We start from the raw sequence: 18,845 nt of genomic DNA on the forward strand, positions 1-18,845 counted from the left end.
TTTGATTAAAGCAATTGAATTCCATATCAAATGGGAAGAATTGTTTTTTTAAAACTTTGTATGTGGCAGCTCTCAAACACTCACAAAAATAAAAAGAATAATATGATTCCCAATATATTCATCACCTAGATTCAACAATTATTAACATTTTGCCATATTTGCTTCACTTTCTCCCATTTTGGGGGAATGAAATATTTTAAAGCAAATCCTTGGCATATGTCATCTCATCTCAACCCTCAAACATCAATAGACATCTCTGAAAATGATTCATTTATATAACCACAACACCATTATCACACTTAACAAAATTAAAAGTAACTCCTTAATATCATTTTGTACTCATTCACATTCAGATTTCCTCAATTGTTTCTCTAAAAGTGTTTCTGCAGTTAGTATGTGGTGTTATCGTTTAAAAATATTGATTAGGTCAGTTCACTCTTCTGCATAAAACTATCTGACGACTTTTTAAGGTTTAAGAAGTAATTCTAGTTTCTCCATTTATTTTCTAAGTGAGGACATGCATTGACATATTAACCAGAATATTTCCCCACTGAAGAATAAAAAATGAGACATACACTGAAGGCTCCCAAGGAAGAGAATGGTTGTAATAGTTAAATTTAGTTGTAATTGTTAAATTATCAGTTGCCAACGGGTCATGGATATCTTTTCGGCTGAAGTATGAACGATTAATTGCAGTGGGAAGTATGTTTCCAGTGCCACACAACAAATTCAGTGTGGTTGGTTTCTCCTAACATGAAACGGAGAAAAGAGGATGCATTAGTTTAGGACCAGGTGAATTTGGGTTCAAAGGTAAGTTCAAATTCCATTCGTAGGATATGTTCCAATATAGGTATTTTTTCAGTTTTAATTTTTTTAATCTCTAGAATTCAAATACTATACACTGTGCTCACAGTTTAAATGGCAAAATATCTGTTCAGTGTTTTGTACAGTACCAGCCCCTTACCAGCTATCAGGCATATGCTGGTTCCCTTTTCCTTGTAATTATTCTGGGAGTTCTTTATAGAGACAAAGTGGTTACCTCTACGTATGGTCTGTGTATATGATGTGCTTATGTAATAGGCCAGAAGATCCATCAAAGGAAAGCCAGTTAGATAAACACTCCATGGAAAACTTCATTGTATTGCCAGGAATAAATGCGTGTGGAGATAAACATTGAGATTTCTGACTTACTCCATCTTGAACCATGTTTCTATTAGAAGTTAAATTTGTTCTCATGTTGCAATTTAAATGCATCTGTGCCCCCTTTTGTGTTTATAAACTCAGATAAAGTTTGAGAGGATATCTTATTTCAGAATCTGAGGGGACATTCTGAGTTTTCTATTTGTAAGACAAAACTGTACTAGCATATCTAGTTAACCACAAATGAGACCTTTCACGTTTGTTTCTTTTTCTTTCTAATGCATCCTTTCTAATTGGTTTAGTCTTTAATGATTAATGGAGCTTCCCTTTTATCCTTCAAAAGGACCTGGTTTTCTCTTTCTTACTGCCCATTACGGTGTTGTTCACCTATTTTCCTTCACACTCCTTGCTGCTTCAGCTATTTTTCTTTGAACTTTTGTTGCAGTTTTTCCATGAATAAACACTAAGGTGGGACAACGCCCTGGTGTTTTTACCATCTGAGGAGATCATAATCACAGGGTCTAGGGGATTTCTGTCTTTTGAGAACTGTACCTTGCTATAATAAGACTGTCATTTAAAAAATCAACCTTCATTTGCTGTGTAATGACGCTGCCATTTGGTAATTGCATAGCGTCACCTAAGAATTGCCTTTAGGTTAAACTTACGTGTTTCATAAATGATGCTTCTAGGCAGGCTCAGACTAGGATGACATGATAGTGGATTGTTACCTGCTCCTTAGCAGGAGACAAAATGTTTATGAAAGGACCGTGGAGCAGATTAGTTCCTGAAAGGCTAGGCTGACAATAAAGCAACTTTCAAAGATTCAGACCACTTTTGGGAGCAAGAACTCCAGTCTTGTAAGAAGAGGGGTACAGTATGCTTGTTGGTGAACTAGGTAGTTGTCTGGTTCAAGATATTTGCACTTACAGGAATTCCTACCAGCCAGTATAGGGTTTTGGAGCCTTAGTTCAGGCCTGGAAGGAAGATCCATTCTTCTGCCTTCAGGTTTGGGTCACAACTCTCAGGGCTTTGCATGCTCCAGAATTCTATTGAGCATTACTTTCAGGTGGTTGATTAGGTTACTGAAGTAACCCAGCAAAAGCAACGGAAGGGTGGACGTAGGAGGAATCCCAGCCTTATGGCCTGTGTTCAGGGCTTACGTCTGACGGTGCTTGATTGCATGTGGATGGCCAGTGGGGACTTAGAATTCAGCTGTCATGGTCAGGCACACATCCCACCCTTGTGAGGCATGTCAAGATGGAGGCTCAGCTACTAACTACTGCGTGGTCTTATTCAAGATCAGTTTGGAAAACTAGGGCAACACTGAACCTGCAGGTGGGGGTTTAACTTTATGATATTGAGAAAGAAAAGGTAGAAGAAACAAGGTGCCGTGATGTGGAATCTGTGAGGGTTATAGACCTATTACACCACAATACATGGCTTTTTCAAATGATGTGTCAGGAATATACACTTCTTCTTATGAGAATGTTTTTTGTATAATTTTTTTACATGCTATTTTCCTTAAAAATATTAAAAATAAATTGCATTAAATACTTAAAATATTAAATGCTGCTTTTTGATTTACATTTTATTGCTTTCTTTAAGCTAGTTGCAGAAAAAGCACAGCCAAGCTGTAAGAATAAATGAGTACAGGGAACATAGTTTGTGGAATACAACAAAAACTTAGAAATAGGCATATAATTGTATTTTTAAAAATTGAATACCTTAAACTAATACAATGCTATGTCAATTATATCTCAATAATAAAAAAAAAACAATTTTCAGATGAGAAAATTATCCAAGAAAGCTACACAAGTGCATTAAGTATATCAAATACCTAAGAATAATAAAATTCTTATAAATAAGAATGAAGAATTATTTGAGATTATTTATAAAACTTTATTAATAAACATTAAAGAAGACTTTAATAGATACCTTGTTGATGGATTGTAAGATTCATTCTTTGATGTCAATTCTCTGCAAATGCATCTATAGATTGAATCCAACCACAATAAAAATTCCAAAAAAAATTTTTTGAAACCTTACAAGCCAATTCTAACACTTATATAAAAATACAAAAGGTCAAGAATAGCCAATATAATCTTGAAGAAGAGCTACATAGGAAAAGCTACTTTTCCAATCAGAATTATAATGAAGTTAAAAAATAAGGCAATATCAATATTTGTATAGGGACAGATAAGCCACTGGAAGAAATAGAGAACCTAGATACCAACATTATCATTGTAAAAAAAAATCAAAATTGAATTGGAATGAGATAATAAGGGAGAATATTCTGCTGCTAGTCTGTGGGAAAAATGGGCTAATGGAAAATAATTTTTCATTTTCTTCATAGGATGAATTGCTTTTTTGATCTGTGAGTTCAAGAAGGCTGTGTTTTAGAGATGGTATCTGCCTTAAGAAGGTCCAGCCCTTTGGGTTACTGGATTTAGAAATTTCAAGAGAACAGATGTTACAGAAACTGAGTACTAAGTACTCAATCCTTCGAAGAAGCTAGTGTCTTCTCTCCATTCCACTGAAGAGGAAACGAACTGCTAAGAGGAGAGTGTTAAATGATTTATTGAAATCATATTAGGAAATGAAATGGAATTTGAACTCAGGTCTTACCAATTCTAAGGCCTAAGTTCTCAGCTGCTATAAATCTATCATGTTATCTCCCATACCCTTTGCTGTCTCTCAGGAAATAGAACTTCTAAGTGAAGTGTCATCACATGTTTTGGTTTTTATCCACTAATTATTCTTGGGGCCTGGTGTGGCTTAGCGGTAAGCTGGCTTCCTTCCCCCCTCCTTCCTCTGTTCCCTCTTTTGTTAACAGACTCAGGCTGGAGTAGGTGGCGGTTTGTTTTTTAAAAGTACGTCAAGCATACAGGAAAGTGTAAAGAGTATTATAATACAATAGTGTATCTATGGCCCAGCTTTGTAAAATTTGAACATTTTGATGCAATTGCTTTAAAACCTTTCGGTCTTTTGTAAATGAAACAAATAATCACAGGTGAAGCTGAAGCCCCTTGTACTCCTTCCCAGTTCTCCCTCCCACTTGGCTCAGATCATAAATTGATATTTTTCATTTCCCTGAAGGTGTGTGCAGCTGTATACATATGTGGGAAAAATATAAACAATGTACAGCATGTTTCTGCAAGTTTTTGACATTCCTAGGGATGGTGCACTGACTATACTTGTGCAAACTGCTTTCATCATCAGTTTACGCCAAGCTCCACTTTGTTCTTCCTGTTGCTTTTTAGTACACCTTTCCGCTCACATTGCATTTTATCCATTCTCCAGTTGATGAATATTTATGTTGCTTCTGGAATTTTGATATTATAAAAGGATGCATGTCCAACTTCAGTGTTTTGCCAAACTTTCTCAAAGCAGTTGTGCTAAATTTTACTCCCACCAGCACCGTATGACAATTTTGACTGGCTCTTGATAATTTCAGACTTGTTAATTTTGCCGCTCTGACGGAGGTAAGTTGGATCTGACCGCAGTTTGTATTTAACTTTCTCTGATTCCCAGTAAGAGTAATTAATTTTTCATGTGATGATTGGCCATTAAGGTTTCCTCTTCTGTGAATTGCCTATCCCTATCTTTGCCTCTTTTACATTTTTGTTTAGCTTTCCCTTTCTGATTCATAGAAAGTCTTCACAGTTCACTGTAATCTAAGCCTTTTTGATGTGCATTGCCAAACTTTCTACTGGTTGTCAGCTTTACTTTTCAGTGATTACAAAGTCTTTGCAGAATAGAAGTCTTGAATTTTTAGTCAACTTTTATCAATGTTTTGGCTTTGCTTAGAAAACTCCCCCCATATATGGATTATAAATATATCTTTATTTCCTTCTAGAAGTTCTAGAGAATTACTCTTTTTTAAAAATGTATTTTATTGAAGTACAGTTGATATACAATATTATATTGGTTTCAAGTGTACAACATAGTGATTCAACAGTTATCTACATTATTAAATACTCATCCCAACTAGTGTAATTACTGTCAACATGAAATGATATTAACGAACTGTTGACTATATTTTCTATGCTGTACTTTCATCCCCTTGACTAATTTATATTGTGTTTGAATTTTTGTGCCTTTTTATTCCCTTCACCTATTTTATCCACTCACCTCAACCCTTCCCCTGTGGTAACCACCAGTCACTTCTCAGTGTCTATGAGTCTGTTGATGTTTTGTCATTTTGTTTTGTTTTTAGATTCTACACATAAGTGAAATCATATGGTATTTGTTGTACTCTATTTGGCTTATTTCACTTAGCATAATCCCCTGTAGGTCCTCCCAGGTTGTCACAAATGGCAGGATTTCTTTCTTTTTTATGGCTGAATTCCACTGTGCGTATGTACCACATCTTCTGTATCCATGCATCTATTGATGGACACTTAGGTTGCTTCCGTATCTTGGCTATTGTAAATAATGTGGCAGTAAACATAGGGGTGCGTATATCTGTTCAAATCAGAGGTTTTGTTTTCTTTGGATAAATTCCCAGAAGTGGAATTACTGACTCATGTGGTATTTCTATTTTTAGTTTTTTGAGGAACTTCCACACTGCTTTCCACAGTGGCTGCACCAATTGGCATTCCCACCGACAGTGCAGGAGGGCTCCCTTTTCTCTGCATCCTCACCAACACTTGTTATTTCTTGTCTTTTGAATAGTGACCATTCTGGCTGGCGCAAGGTGATACCTCATTGTGGTTTTGATTTGCGTTTCCCTCATAATTAGTGATGTGGAGCATTTTTTTCATGTGCCAGTTGGCCATCTGTATGTTGTCTTTGGAAAAATGTCTGTTCAGGTCTTCTGCCCATTTTTTAAGTGGGTTATTTGTTTTGTTTGGACTTTATTGCGCTGAATTTATATTTAATTTTGGAAATATTGACATCTTAACATTTTTCCCTCCTTGCAATATTTTCTTTCTTTAGGTTTTCTTGCAAGCATTTGAATAGTTAGACTTATTCCTGGAAACATTAGATTTTGTTGTTAATGTATTCTTGAAATAATAAAATAATAATTAAATACTTTCTGGCGTTTCTGCAGGAATACAGTTGGTTCATGTAGCTAAATGATTAATCCAGCAAATTTGTTAAACCTCTTTTAATACAATTTGTTTAGAGATTATTTTGCTCTTTTATGTAACTGATTATATCACTTGTGAAAAACAATTTTTTTTTCTTTTCCAGTCCTATTCATTTTTGTTTTTCATTATTGTTCTGGCTATGACCCCTAGTACATGCTAAAAGCAGCTGGTGACTTATTTAGTTTCTGTTTCAAAAGGGAGTATATCTACCAAATATTGCCATACACCTTTTGTCAAGTTAAGGAAGTTCCTCTAATTATAGATTGTCAAAGTATCATGAAAGGGTATTAAAATTTACCAGACACATTGTCTATGTTTATTGAGATGATTGTTGGCCTGTTTTCTTTTGTTGAATTTGTTCATGTGATGGATTATATTACTAGATTTTTAAATGTTAAATAATCTTTGCATTCTAGAATAAATCCTATTTAATTGTGATCAGACATTTATACACACATTTATACATAATCTACATATATTTATATGGTATAATATATAATTTTACATAATCCATGTATAATTTATATTAACATTATATTACATATAAGTATTTAACATGTATTTTATTTAGGAGCTGCCATTTATGTTCTTAAATAATATTGGCTGATAATTTATTTTACTCTTAATATCCTTGATTGTTTTTGTAACATAACTATGCTGGCTTCATACAGAGATAATCAAATAAACTTTGGAAACATAAAACCAAAACAGTAATATCAAGTAATTTTAGGTAGGTTTGAAAACAACTAGAAGTAAAATGCTGAAGGACAGTAACATGTGAGATGGAAGCAGAGGCATTGGCATAAAAGCTTGTTTCAAGGAAAGAGGACTGCCTTTAGACTTTAAGTGTCCACGTGAAAATATTAAGAATAAGCATTACAAAGTAGAAATAGAAAGTGTATCTCTTGAAACAGTTGAAGAGGAAAAGGGGACATATAAAACCCCAGTCATTTTAGTTTTCTCTTTAATCTGGTGTTCTTGGGTCTAATCCTGCTGTGTACTTTTCAGCCAAGTCTCTCCCGCGACATGCTTCCTGGGTGTTTAATCTGTCGGATGATGAGTTCATTTCCAGTGGGGCTGAGCTGAGGGAATCCAGTGGGGCTGCCTTGAGGTCTGGCCCTTTGGAGAGGAGTGGTGCTTGCCGTGCCAGGCCCGTGGAGTGGGAGGGGGCTGGGGACACCATGGGCTCAGGACTACGGTCTGTGTCCATTTCTCCTTCTCTGGGTTCTCGGACGTGACAGGTGGTCTGACTTCAGTTTCCATCCATGGGTGACTTATAAGATTGGGATCATAATTTCTGAAGATTGGGATCATTTATTTCCCAACCTGGAACCTAAGTGAAGACACAAAACTTCCTCCTTTTCCCCAGTGAACTGAATAGATGATTTTACTCTGTTCTACCCCTTTACTGATAGGGAGGACGTCAACACTACTAGCTTAATGATTGGGTCTCCATTCTAACCCCCTGCCCCCCAAGACCAAGAGCTCATCCTCTTCTCACAGTGATATTTAATGCCCTGTCTCCATAATATGATAATCTGCCAGGACAGCACGTGACCTCGGTTTGAAGTTCCCCTTGATCTCAGCAGTGCATCTAAAGGACTACTTATTGTATTTTCTTTAGAACATCTTAATGTTTTTAGTGTATTTTTCCATTCCTTACTTTTAGGACCAACTCAAAATTCTCACTCCTTGGAAATTTGACAAGTGTGATGTTGCTTATTTTCTTATAACCCCCTCAACAAGGGGCTGTTACAGGTACAAAGTATTGTCATTGATTTACAATTTGTTTTCCATCTGTTCTTTATATATATATATATATGTGTGTGTGTGTATATATATATATATATATATATATTTACATGTTATATGTATATACATTGTTTACTTTATAATAAATAGAATTTTATGTACTTTTTCAGATAAACTTAAAAATCTAGTAGTTGCATATTTTTTAGTTATTTTAAGGATTCTGGCTTTAAAATATTTTTAGTCTGTGTCAGCATTGTTTTTTGGACCATTTTCTAGTTCTTGTGGCAGACTGTTTCACTTTTTTGTTTCTAACTTGAGGGTCTAAAAAGGGTGAGAACTATTTTTCTTGTAATAGAGACTTCAGGTATTTAATTAAATTCTATGCTATTTTGCTGATCTTTTTATTTATTTATTTTTATTAAGGTATTATTGATATACACTCTTATGAAGGTTTCACATGAAAAAACAATGTGGTTACTACACTTACCATATTATCAAGTCCCCACCCTTACCCCAATGCAGTCACTGTCCATCAGTGTAGTGTGGGGGGTCACAGGGAAGACAGTGTAGCACAGAGAAGGCAAATAGTAAATCTGTGGCATCTTGCTGATCTTTTTTTTTTAATTTTTGGTTTGGGGGAGGAAATGTGTGGAAGGTCTGATTTTTTTTTTTAGAGTTAAGAACTAGAATTGAAGAGGCCATAGAGATCATTCATATCTTACTTGACAAATAAGAAAATCGACACTCGGCATTTATGGACTTGCGAAGACCAAATTAGCTGTTGATAATCAGAATCAGGAACAAGTCCTCACCCACTCTATTGTTTTTTAACAGTACTGGGAAACCAACTTGGCTTGATTTATATTTTACTACTGGTCTTTATCCAGCATAGATCAAGATATCTCTTTTAGAAGGTCAGTTATGCACATATTTACATTCATTTCTAAATAGTCACTAAATCATGTAGGTTTAATTACCAGTCTGTGAGTTTGTGCCAAATGTGCCCTTTTCCTCCTGGCTAATGAATATATATTGTCTCTCAGGAGATTAAAAGCATTGGATGGACTGTGAGTGGCTCCACAGGCACTCAGGTGGACAACTTTTTGGTGAAGTGCAATGCCCTTCCCATATCTGGCATTCCAAAAATGTTTGTGAATGTGCAAATGAATAAATGAAGTGCATAGCAAAGATACCCACCATATGTGTCTCTTTAGAGTTAGACTTGGCATATTTTTTAATGACTTCTTTTGAGATCACACCATGGGGTGAAATAAATTTCTGAGATTTGGAACATCTGCTCTGCCAGAGGCCTCCTCCCTTGGCCCCTTCATCCTGAGATGTAATTGGTCGATGTGAAAAGGGCATGAATGTGGACTCCTCTTTTTAGCATCAAGGACAATTTATTTTTGGAATAATCCTATTTTATTTACATCCTTGGGAAGGGCAGAATTCTGTAACTTCTATTATTACAAAGAAATTCCTGATTGATTTGGATTTTAGAATAATAAACTTAAAAAAATTGGTTATTGAGCTTTGTCAGATATTTTTGTTTACCCTAAATTTCTTATAATACATGTTAATTACAATCAATTTGGTGATTTTTGAAAATAATTTTTGAAAATTACTGTTACAATTTAAACAGTATGTCTTGATTCTTACCTGAATAAAAAGGGAAAATTAACATACATTCTTTGTTAACGTTTTACATTTATTAACATTTTACATTCTTCTCCCACATTTCAAGTTCTTATTGACATTCTGATTTTAATTCCCGATTATTACTGAATTATTTTTATAGTAAATGTACTTCCAAGAATTAGTTCTGGTATTTGCTTTAAGTTTTATAATCACATGAAGAGCAGTTACTTAAATTCATGTGTTTTATGGGTTTTTGATGCTTGCTGCCACTGTTTTTATTCTATTGCTTTTTATTTTTACTTTTATCCTGGCTCATTTGCATTTGCATTTTCTTTAGGAAAGAAATGTAGATGATGTTCTTGCTGACCTTCCACGTCTCTGAGATTGTTCTTTGTTGTCCTCATATAAGAATATCAATATAGGTGGCTGTGGAATTTATGTATCTAGATGTTTTCTCCCTCTAATGAAGGTTTTTGGTTGCTTGTGTTCTGCTCTTTAGAATTCTGCAGCAGTAGCTTGGTGATGTCCTGTCTTTCTTGAGTACATGATTTGTTTGTTCTTTGTTTATTTTTATGGTTTTCTATACTTTTGGAATTTTTATATTTACCCTTGAGATTCCAGAATCTAACCAAGCTATATCCAAATTTTAGTTGCTTTTAATTAACTCTGTTTTGTAGTTTATATAAATTAAACCAGTAAGCCAAAGTCTTTCTTCTTAAGCAATAACTTTTCTTATATTTCAAGCCATATTCAACTTTGTTTAGTTTTTCTTGGATTCCTAGTATAACTAGATTTATTTTCCTGTATGTGCATCCTTTCTTATTATTCCTGTCATCTCTGACCTTCTCTGAGTGCTGGATGCATTTCTTATGTCTCTTATTTGCCATTTCAGTTTTCTGGAATTTTTAGACTTCATTTCATTGCCTGAATTGCCGTTTTTAGTTAAGAAATTGTTATTCATCATTTTGGTAGGCACAATCATGACTTTCCAAAAATGTCCATTATTTAATCTCCAGAATCTATGAATATGCTACTTTAAATGGCAAAAGGGACTTTTAAAATGTGATTAAGGACTTTGAAATGGGGAGATAACCCTAGGTTGTTTGGGTTGGCTCAGTGTAATCATAGGAGTCCCTAATGTGGAAGAGGGGAGAAGAGTTTAGAATGACACAGTGTGAGAAAGACTTGTCTGGCTGTTGCTGGCTTTGAGGATGGAAGGCGGAGCCATGAGCCAGGGAATGTGGGTAGTCTCTACAAATTGGAGAGGTTGAGAAAAATTCTCCTCTAGAGTTTCTGGAAAGGAACAAAGCCCTGCCAATACTTTGATTTTGGCCCATGACAATAAGATAAGAAATATATATTTTTCAAGTTAGTATAGTTGTGGCAACTTGTTACGGTAGCAATAAGAAATGAATTCAGTCTCTGGATAGTTTTTACTAGATTTTTTTTTGGTCTTTATCATGGCTTTTTCTGTTTATAATGTTCGTACCCTTACAAAGCACATTGAAAATACAAATTAGAAATATGCTATTATTTAATCTTTTCCCCCATAAATCTGCTGCAAGAGGAGGAGGTATTTTCTGTTGTTCTTCAGATGGCCATCTCCTTTGAGATTGTATTTTCACCATTGTTTTTGACATATATATATATATATTTTTTTGTTTGCTCTATCATTATAGCCAAGATTACCTTCAAGGCTTATAATCAAGTCACAGTTGAATCGGATTCTCCCAGAGTTTGATGTGGGTTTCTGCATAAGTCCATTAGGTCCTGAAGAGGACAGAGAGCCCTTTCAGACTGCCCTTCTGACTATTGGAGATCTGCCATGATCTCCTTCACTTGTTCTGGAGGCCTGCTGCTTTGTGCAGGTGGTAAGAGAGGACGTTTAATTATTGTTTCCATTCAGTCCTGTTGTACTAAATCTAGCTGCAGTCCCTCTTTTTCTCACGTATATATTCTACCCTTAGTATTTTTAATTCCTGGTATATTTTCTACTACAGTATGAACATTTAGCTGGTAATTTTTTATGAAATACAGAGTTCTTACCCAGAATTCCTTTAGTATAAAATTTTAAATCTGAAATAGACCTTAGGTATAATTTAGTCCAATTTCCTCATTTCACAGATAAAACTGAGGATCACAAAATCATAAAGTATGTCATTAAATAGGATATGGTTTTTATGGTATCACTATTCAATTTCTGAGAGATAAGATATGGCATAGGCCTGGGTCACGTGCCATTTGTTAATTCAATATATGGGACACCACTAGTGAACATCAGTCAGTTTTATTCATCTTAGCCTATTGTGACTTAAAAGGCAATGTATACTTTTTTCCTTTGCCATCCTTAACTGTGTTTCTAAGCTGGGAAGAGTCAAGGAGCTGCACATACCACTGCTTGCTTATGTTGACAATTGGTGTTCACAGGTTGGAATGCTGTGAGGATGTGCTTGATATGTGATTTAAAATTTATTTTTCCAGAGAGAGTAAGTGTTGTAGGGGCTAAAGGAAAGAAGAGAATCTTGGAATTTTGCATTTGTGCTAACATTTCAAAAAAGTACCCTTTGCAGAAAGGGAACTGGTAAAATGGAATTATCTTTAACTTATTAATGCAAACTATATATATTGAGCATCTAATCAGTCTAACTAAGAGTTGGATGCTATATAACAGTGAATAAGAGAGCTAGATCTCTGCCCTCATAGGGTTTATAGCCTAGTGTAGGGAGGTGTCAATAGATAATTAAGCAATTATTATACCGTGCGGTAAGTGTTGTTGTAGGAGAAGTGCAAGGAATTGTGGTAGGACTCACCTTGTCTAGAGTTGGGAAGGTCTCGGGAAGATTGGCTAGAAAGAATAACCTTTCAACTGCATGGGGAAAGAAAAAGGTAGCCAGATGGAAATTGGGGGAAGATTTTTCCAGGCCAGTGGTCCTCAAAGAGTAGTCCCAGGACCAGCATCACCTGGGCCCCCACCTCAGATATCCAGAGTCAGAAATTCTCAGGGTGTGGCCAGCAATCTGTGTTTTACAAACCTTCCAGGCAGTTCTGATGCAGAAAACCACTGTTCTCACTGAAACTGAAAAGCAGATGTGAGAAAGCACAGCACATTAAGTAGAGCTGAGATAGAATCTGGTCATTAATAGTTTGAGTTGAGGCTGGAGGGCAGGTAAGGCCTGATAATGTGGCTTAGATTTTTCTCTTAGGTGCACTTGTTAGCCATCGAAGCATTTTCAGTCGGGGGACAGCTTGACCTACTATCGCTTTTAGAAGATCACCAGAGAACAGATTGGCACTGGGTAGAAAGAACACTTAGGAAGCCAGTAGTAATAAAGCTGGTGGTCATGAAATGGACTAAAGTAGACAGGTAGAGCAGATACTTAGGAAGGAGAATACACAGGATTTGGTTATCGGTTTAATGATGAGGACGAGGGGAGAAGAAGGAATTCCCAGGTTTAGCAGTCAGGCCACTGAATTGATCATGGTTCTCTGGCCTCTGGAATAGAGAATATAGGAGGAGCAAGTTGGGGATCACGAGGATGGTTATGAGCTTGCGTTTGGTTTTGAACACAGAGACTGAGGGGTAGTCAGTTAGTATACCAGTAGGCACCTTGACATTTGCCTAGAGCTTAGGAGAGAAGTGTGGGTTAAATATATAGATAGAGGAGTATTTGAGATATATAAGAGAATTGAAATCTTGAGGACATATTAGAAAACTCAGTGCAAGTGTGTTGAGTGAGGATACAAATTGTGTAGAAATATCAGTATTGCACAGAGCATAGTGAACTCTCAGGAATGACTGAGAATGAGCAGCCGTAGAGATGGACCAAAACCCCAGGAGAGTATGATGTCAGGAAAGCCAAAGACAGAATTTTCTAAGAAGAGCCTCTCAGTCATGTATCTGATGATCTGAAATGTCAAGAAGGTGAGGACTGAAACGTTTCCATTGGAATAGCCACCGATTGGTGTGACTTGGGAAGTTATATAGAACTCAAGAATTTGACTAGAGTGGATTTGGTGGAGGGGTGGGGGCAGAGCTATAATATAGTTAACTGAGAAGCGGAATGAATGAGACAGAGACCAGTTGGCTATGAAGGAGAAAAATGATCAAAGCTGGAAGGTGAACATGCCATGGGAGCCTTCTTTTTCTTTTTTCTTTTCTCTCTCTTTCTTTTTTTTTTTTTTAAAGATGGCAGAAACTAAACTTACTTAAATGTGTATAGGGAAGATTTGGGAGGGGTAGGAAGGAGAGAAGGGGAAATTGGAAGGGGGATTGACGATGCAAGGAGGGGAAAGGAAGCAGTTCATAGAACAAAGTTCTTGAAATGGGAGGAATGGATGAGGTTGAGAACAGATGGGTGACAAAAGGTAGACCTTTTCCATTATAACAGAGGAGGAAGAAAGGTTGGATTTTTGCATAGGTAATTTTGTCTTTTTGATGGTAGAAAGGTAAAGGTAAAAGAGTTCCAATCTGGTGACTTCTATTTTCCTCCTTTGATAACTGCTGATAGAGAGAAGGTGGGTCTCAGAGAAAAGTAGATAAGTTTAAAAAATCATTGTGGAGACGATATAGAATAATAATTAGGGGGAAAATAATATTTCTTGTGGCACTGAGGTCTTAGTTGAGGTTGACATCATGAATTTATATCAGAATCTATCTGCCAGATATGTCGATTTTTCTCTAGCATTTCTCAGAAGCCCTGTAGGTGTGGAAGTGGCAACCAATTGCATTCATTCAGGACTGGTGTTATGCTAAAAATTATTATGAAAGTATGTGGGACAAGTAGATTAAAAGATAAAGGTCTCTTCTTTCTTATCTGAAGTTAAAAAATTCAAGAGGATCCAAAAATTTAAAGTTTTTTCATAACTCAATGTCAAAACCTGCTGTGAATAAATTGATGTGAGGCTATTTATGATGTTTGTTTATTAAATTTAGTATATATTCATATGTTTTGCTTTAGAAATTAATGTTTGATTGTGGAATGCTGCTCCAAATTTTGATGGGGATGTTACATCATGTATGGGACTGTAGAACTGTTCTTAAAACCAGAAAAATTTTGAATTCTGAAGGACGTCTGACCTCGGAGTCTTCAAGAAGAAAATGCGTTCCTCTGTTAGCAATGAAGAGATGGAAATGATACACTATGGGATCTAAAAATTGGATAAGGAAAAGGGGAGAATAGGAAGGCAATCTGTTGGGAAAAAAAGATGCTTAAAGAAATAGATGACTTGGAAGAACTGATATACCAAGGGTGTAATGAGAAAACTGGGACTATGAAAAGTGCTAAGTAACTAAAATGTATGCAATTTCCCAAGGGAGACAGTTCTGAATGGTTATGAAGTCCAGGGTGTGACCACAGGAGTGGGCAGCTGAGTTGTAATAGAATAGGTCATTAGAGATGAGGTCAAGCAACTGAGAGGAGAGAAAATTGGATGAATAACCCAGAGTAATCAGCAAGATTTGGGGTGCGATGGAACTTACAAGCCAAGCCCTTCAACTCTTCCCTGGACCCTGATCTCTTTAAGAAACAGACAAGTGAAGTGATAAGGAATTATGCATCATGGTAAGTGTAATGATAGAAGCATGATCCAAAAACTATTAAAGTTTTAAGTGAGGACAAGTCAGAAGACTAACCATTTAATAAGCATTGCACTGTTCTGGAATATTCAGTGTTTGGTAAGCATATATGCAAGCCTATGGATATTAGAGTATTTGATCAGGTATAAATTAGTATTAATAATTAATAAGCAAATACATTCTAATTGATGTTGAAAAATAAAATACATAACAATAGTTATTCCACTTTTTCAAAGGTATACTTTTTTCTAATCTAATTGTAGAGCAATGTCAAAGTGCTAACTGCTTTTTGGAGGTTACATTAGGTAACATATTTCTTGTGTCCTCTAAAAAGAAAAAAATTCTCAAACGTCACAGATGGGTTGACAAATGCTATTCTGGGGATAAGGAGTCATGGGGGTAGACAGTGCTGACCACAGGAATGTCAAGTAGCAAATGCTGGCTTTGGGCAAAAAAGCTTTGATGCATAGTGACCTCTTTGAAATGTCAGAACTGATGGTCCTTCTGAAGATTTGCATTACAAAAGGCCTGTCGCAGATTGAACATACAATGTGAGAACAGAAATATAGAATAATAGGGCAATAATGCCCTTTCTATAAACCAACTATACTTACAGGTTCCCTTAAATAACAGGTCAAGAAACATTTCACTATGGTAAATTTCCAATTGCAATGCTCTGCAAAATTCTCATCTGTCTCATGTATTTTAAGATTTCTGGGCCATGCGGCTTTTACAGTAGACTTAAGTGACATGCAACCACTGAGCACAGACCTTGTCATTTTTTTTTTTAACTCCAAGTGTCTTTAATCTTGAAGAGAGTAATACAGAGAGAAACCTTGGGGTTTCAACATAATCCTAGAATGTTACGCAAAATAAGATTTTCAAATTCTTTGCCTTTTTTTTTGGTTTGTTTGCCACATTTACCAAAGAAGTCTTGTGTTGTCTATACATATCTTTAAATTTGCATCTGTGGTTTCTTCTTTTCTTTTTTTTTTTTTTTTTCATCTTTCTTCCTTTTTCTTGTAGTTCACAACCATGAATGAACCGCAGTGTTTCTACAATGAATCCATCGCCTTCTTTTACAACCGGAGTGGAAAGTATCTTGCCACAGAATGGAACACAGTCAGCAAGCTGGTTATGGGACTCGGAATCACCGTCTGTATCTTCATCATGTTGGCCAATCTACTGGTCATGGTGGCCATCTATGTCAACCGCCGCTTCCATTTTCCTATTTATTACTTAATGGCTAATCTGGCTGCTGCGGACTTCTTTGCTGGGTTGGCCTACTTCTACCTAATGTTCAATACGGGACCCAATACTCGGAGACTGACAGTCAGCACGTGGCTCCTCCGTCAGGGCCTCATCGACACCAGCCTGACGGCGTCTGTGGCCAACTTGCTGGCCATTGCGATCGAGAGGCACATCACGGTTTTCCGCATGCAGCTTCACACACGCATGAGCAACCGGCGCGTGGTGGTGGTGATCGTGGTCATCTGGACCATGGCCATCGTCATGGGCGCTATCCCCAGCGTGGGCTGGAACTGCATCTGTGACATTGAGCATTGTTCCAACATGGCGCCCCTCTACAGTGACTCTTACTTAGTCTTCTGGGCCATTTTCAACTTGGTGACCTTTGTCGTAATGGTGGTCCTCTATGCTCATATCTTTGGCTATGTCCGCCAGAGGACTATGAGGATGTCTCGGCATAGTTCTGGACCCCGGCGGAATCGGGACACCATGCTGAGTCTGCTGAAGACTGTGGTCATAGTACTCGGTGAGTTCTACCTCGACTGTAACCTACTTTACAGATTCTCAGTGTCTTAATATAAACCGTATTAGTTTATGATAGGGGTGAACAAACAGTATGAATAGTCACAGGTGGGTATATGTGCAGAAATTACAAGGGGATGAGACATCTTTAAATCAAATGTCTGTGAAGTCAGCATACTGGTCTTTCTACAATTACAGAATTGGTTTTAGGGAAATACACATCTCAGGGTTGTGATACAAATGAGGGTGATGTGAAAGGTGTCACTGATGAGTCTGGCTATCAGGTATTCAAAATATCAGCTTTTGAAGTTTCCTTACAGCCCAAATTGTGGAACTTTTGCCTATGGGCTCTCTATTACAGGTGTTCATATAGAAAGTATTTTTATTTAATATGAATGTGCTTTCATATATATTTTTATGAGTCTTTCTGAATGTTATCTTTCACAGTCTATAATTGTTACTATATACGTGTAGGTATGTACATTAGGGTTTTCTATAGATTTACTGCACAAATGGATTGGAATTAACAGCATTCTGTGACAGTCATCTTTGTGAAAACTTATGTTTTTTCCATTAATTTTCTGTTTTTAGTGGTGGAAGTTAATTCATTTTTCAAGGTGAAGAGCAAGATTTTACTCTTTTTTGTACACTCAAGTAACTTTGCCTTTAAATAACTATTGTTCTTCCTGGATGAAAATTCATGGTGGTAATCAGGAGGAATATATTTATTTATCAGTTCATGTACTCAGAAAATAATCAAAGAGTATATAATAAGTTCCAGGCCCTGTGCTGACTCCTGGTGATGTACCCCAAAGAGGACCCACACAGAACAATGTGTTTGGATCTTATGCACCTGTTTCAAAAGTTCACTCAGTGAGAATTTGTTTTTAACATTCCCCTATTGAATTACATTTACTCTAGAGACTATAATCAGGTTCATGTTTGATCACATTTAAAAAATATCTTAAGTAATCTTTAGCATTTCATTTTTCCCCATGGAAATGTAACAGAAAGTTCTTCCAATACTCTGCTCCAGTTGGTAAAGCAGTGTTGAGTCAATGTAACCTGGGATTGGGTGGCTCCTTTGGAAAGAGAGTCCTAATTAAGGGTAAATAAGCCAGCATTCTGGCTGATGCATTGGTCCCATCTATGGTTAGCGCAACCCATCAAGGAGATCATATCTGAGTATCCTGACTGTGACCTTCTGGTAGATCTATGAGAATAAAGACAAGGCCTTGGGATTGCTGGCACAACTAAAGCCTGTCTGTACCTAACTGGCCAGATAATATCCCCACTGGGGACTCCATCACTGCAGCCCATGAAGTTTAGTAGAAATATGAAATGGTATCCTATTTGTTTAATTAACCCCCCAAATCTTGAGCATATCCTTACCACAGGGACACATTTTCTGTGATATAAATGATAACATAGTTTACCGTGCATGCTATTTTTGTATGGAATTAAGTAACCCAAGATATTTTACTTCTGTATTGACTCAGATATTTATTTGCTGGTGATCTAAATGTTGCATCTTTTCATGTGGGTGTGCCTTTCCTGTTATCATCTCACACCCTGTTTACTTCATAGAACTGCCAGCAGAAAGTGACTACTGAACTTGGACTATGAACCTGCCAAGTTCTTGTTTTACTTTTGATCTTTGTGTATTTGATTTGTTTTGGTGTGTAGTATGCTTTAATAATTCATATAAAATTAACGTTTGTGCCTTATCGGATTGTTATATAGATTGAATGAGAATTATTTGGAGGGCTTATGGGGCAGTGTTTTGATGTACATCTGCCCTGAGTGCCTCTTCCAGCCCATCACACCAAACCCAGACTTAAGAATAACGGAAATAATGTTGCCCTCTGAGGTTTAAC

General features: G+C 36.5%; 1 protein-coding gene across 12 annotated transcripts in view; it reads left to right on the forward strand.

The window, feature by feature from the left end:
• Window positions 1–18,845, forward strand: part of LPAR1 (lysophosphatidic acid receptor 1) — a 127,707-nt gene that overhangs the window by 53,039 nt on the left and 55,823 nt on the right. For 11 of the 12 annotated variants that reach the window (XR_005063784.2, XM_017678736.3, XM_017678734.3 and 8 more), the window contains one exon: window positions 16,225–16,972. Coding sequence is in view for 11 of the 12 variants with exons in the window: in XM_017678736.3 (XP_017534225.1) it covers window positions 16,225–16,972 (748 nt within the window). In the remaining variant the exon portion in view is untranslated. Of the gene's footprint in view, window positions 1–13,922; window positions 15,185–16,224; window positions 16,973–18,845 lie in introns of those variants that run through there. The other variant, XM_017678738.3, reaches the window with a different exon arrangement.

This window comes from Manis javanica, chromosome 2 (assembly GCF_040802235.1).
Source record: "Manis javanica isolate MJ-LG chromosome 2, MJ_LKY, whole genome shotgun sequence".
Taxonomy (NCBI): Eukaryota; Metazoa; Chordata; class Mammalia; order Pholidota; family Manidae; genus Manis; species Manis javanica.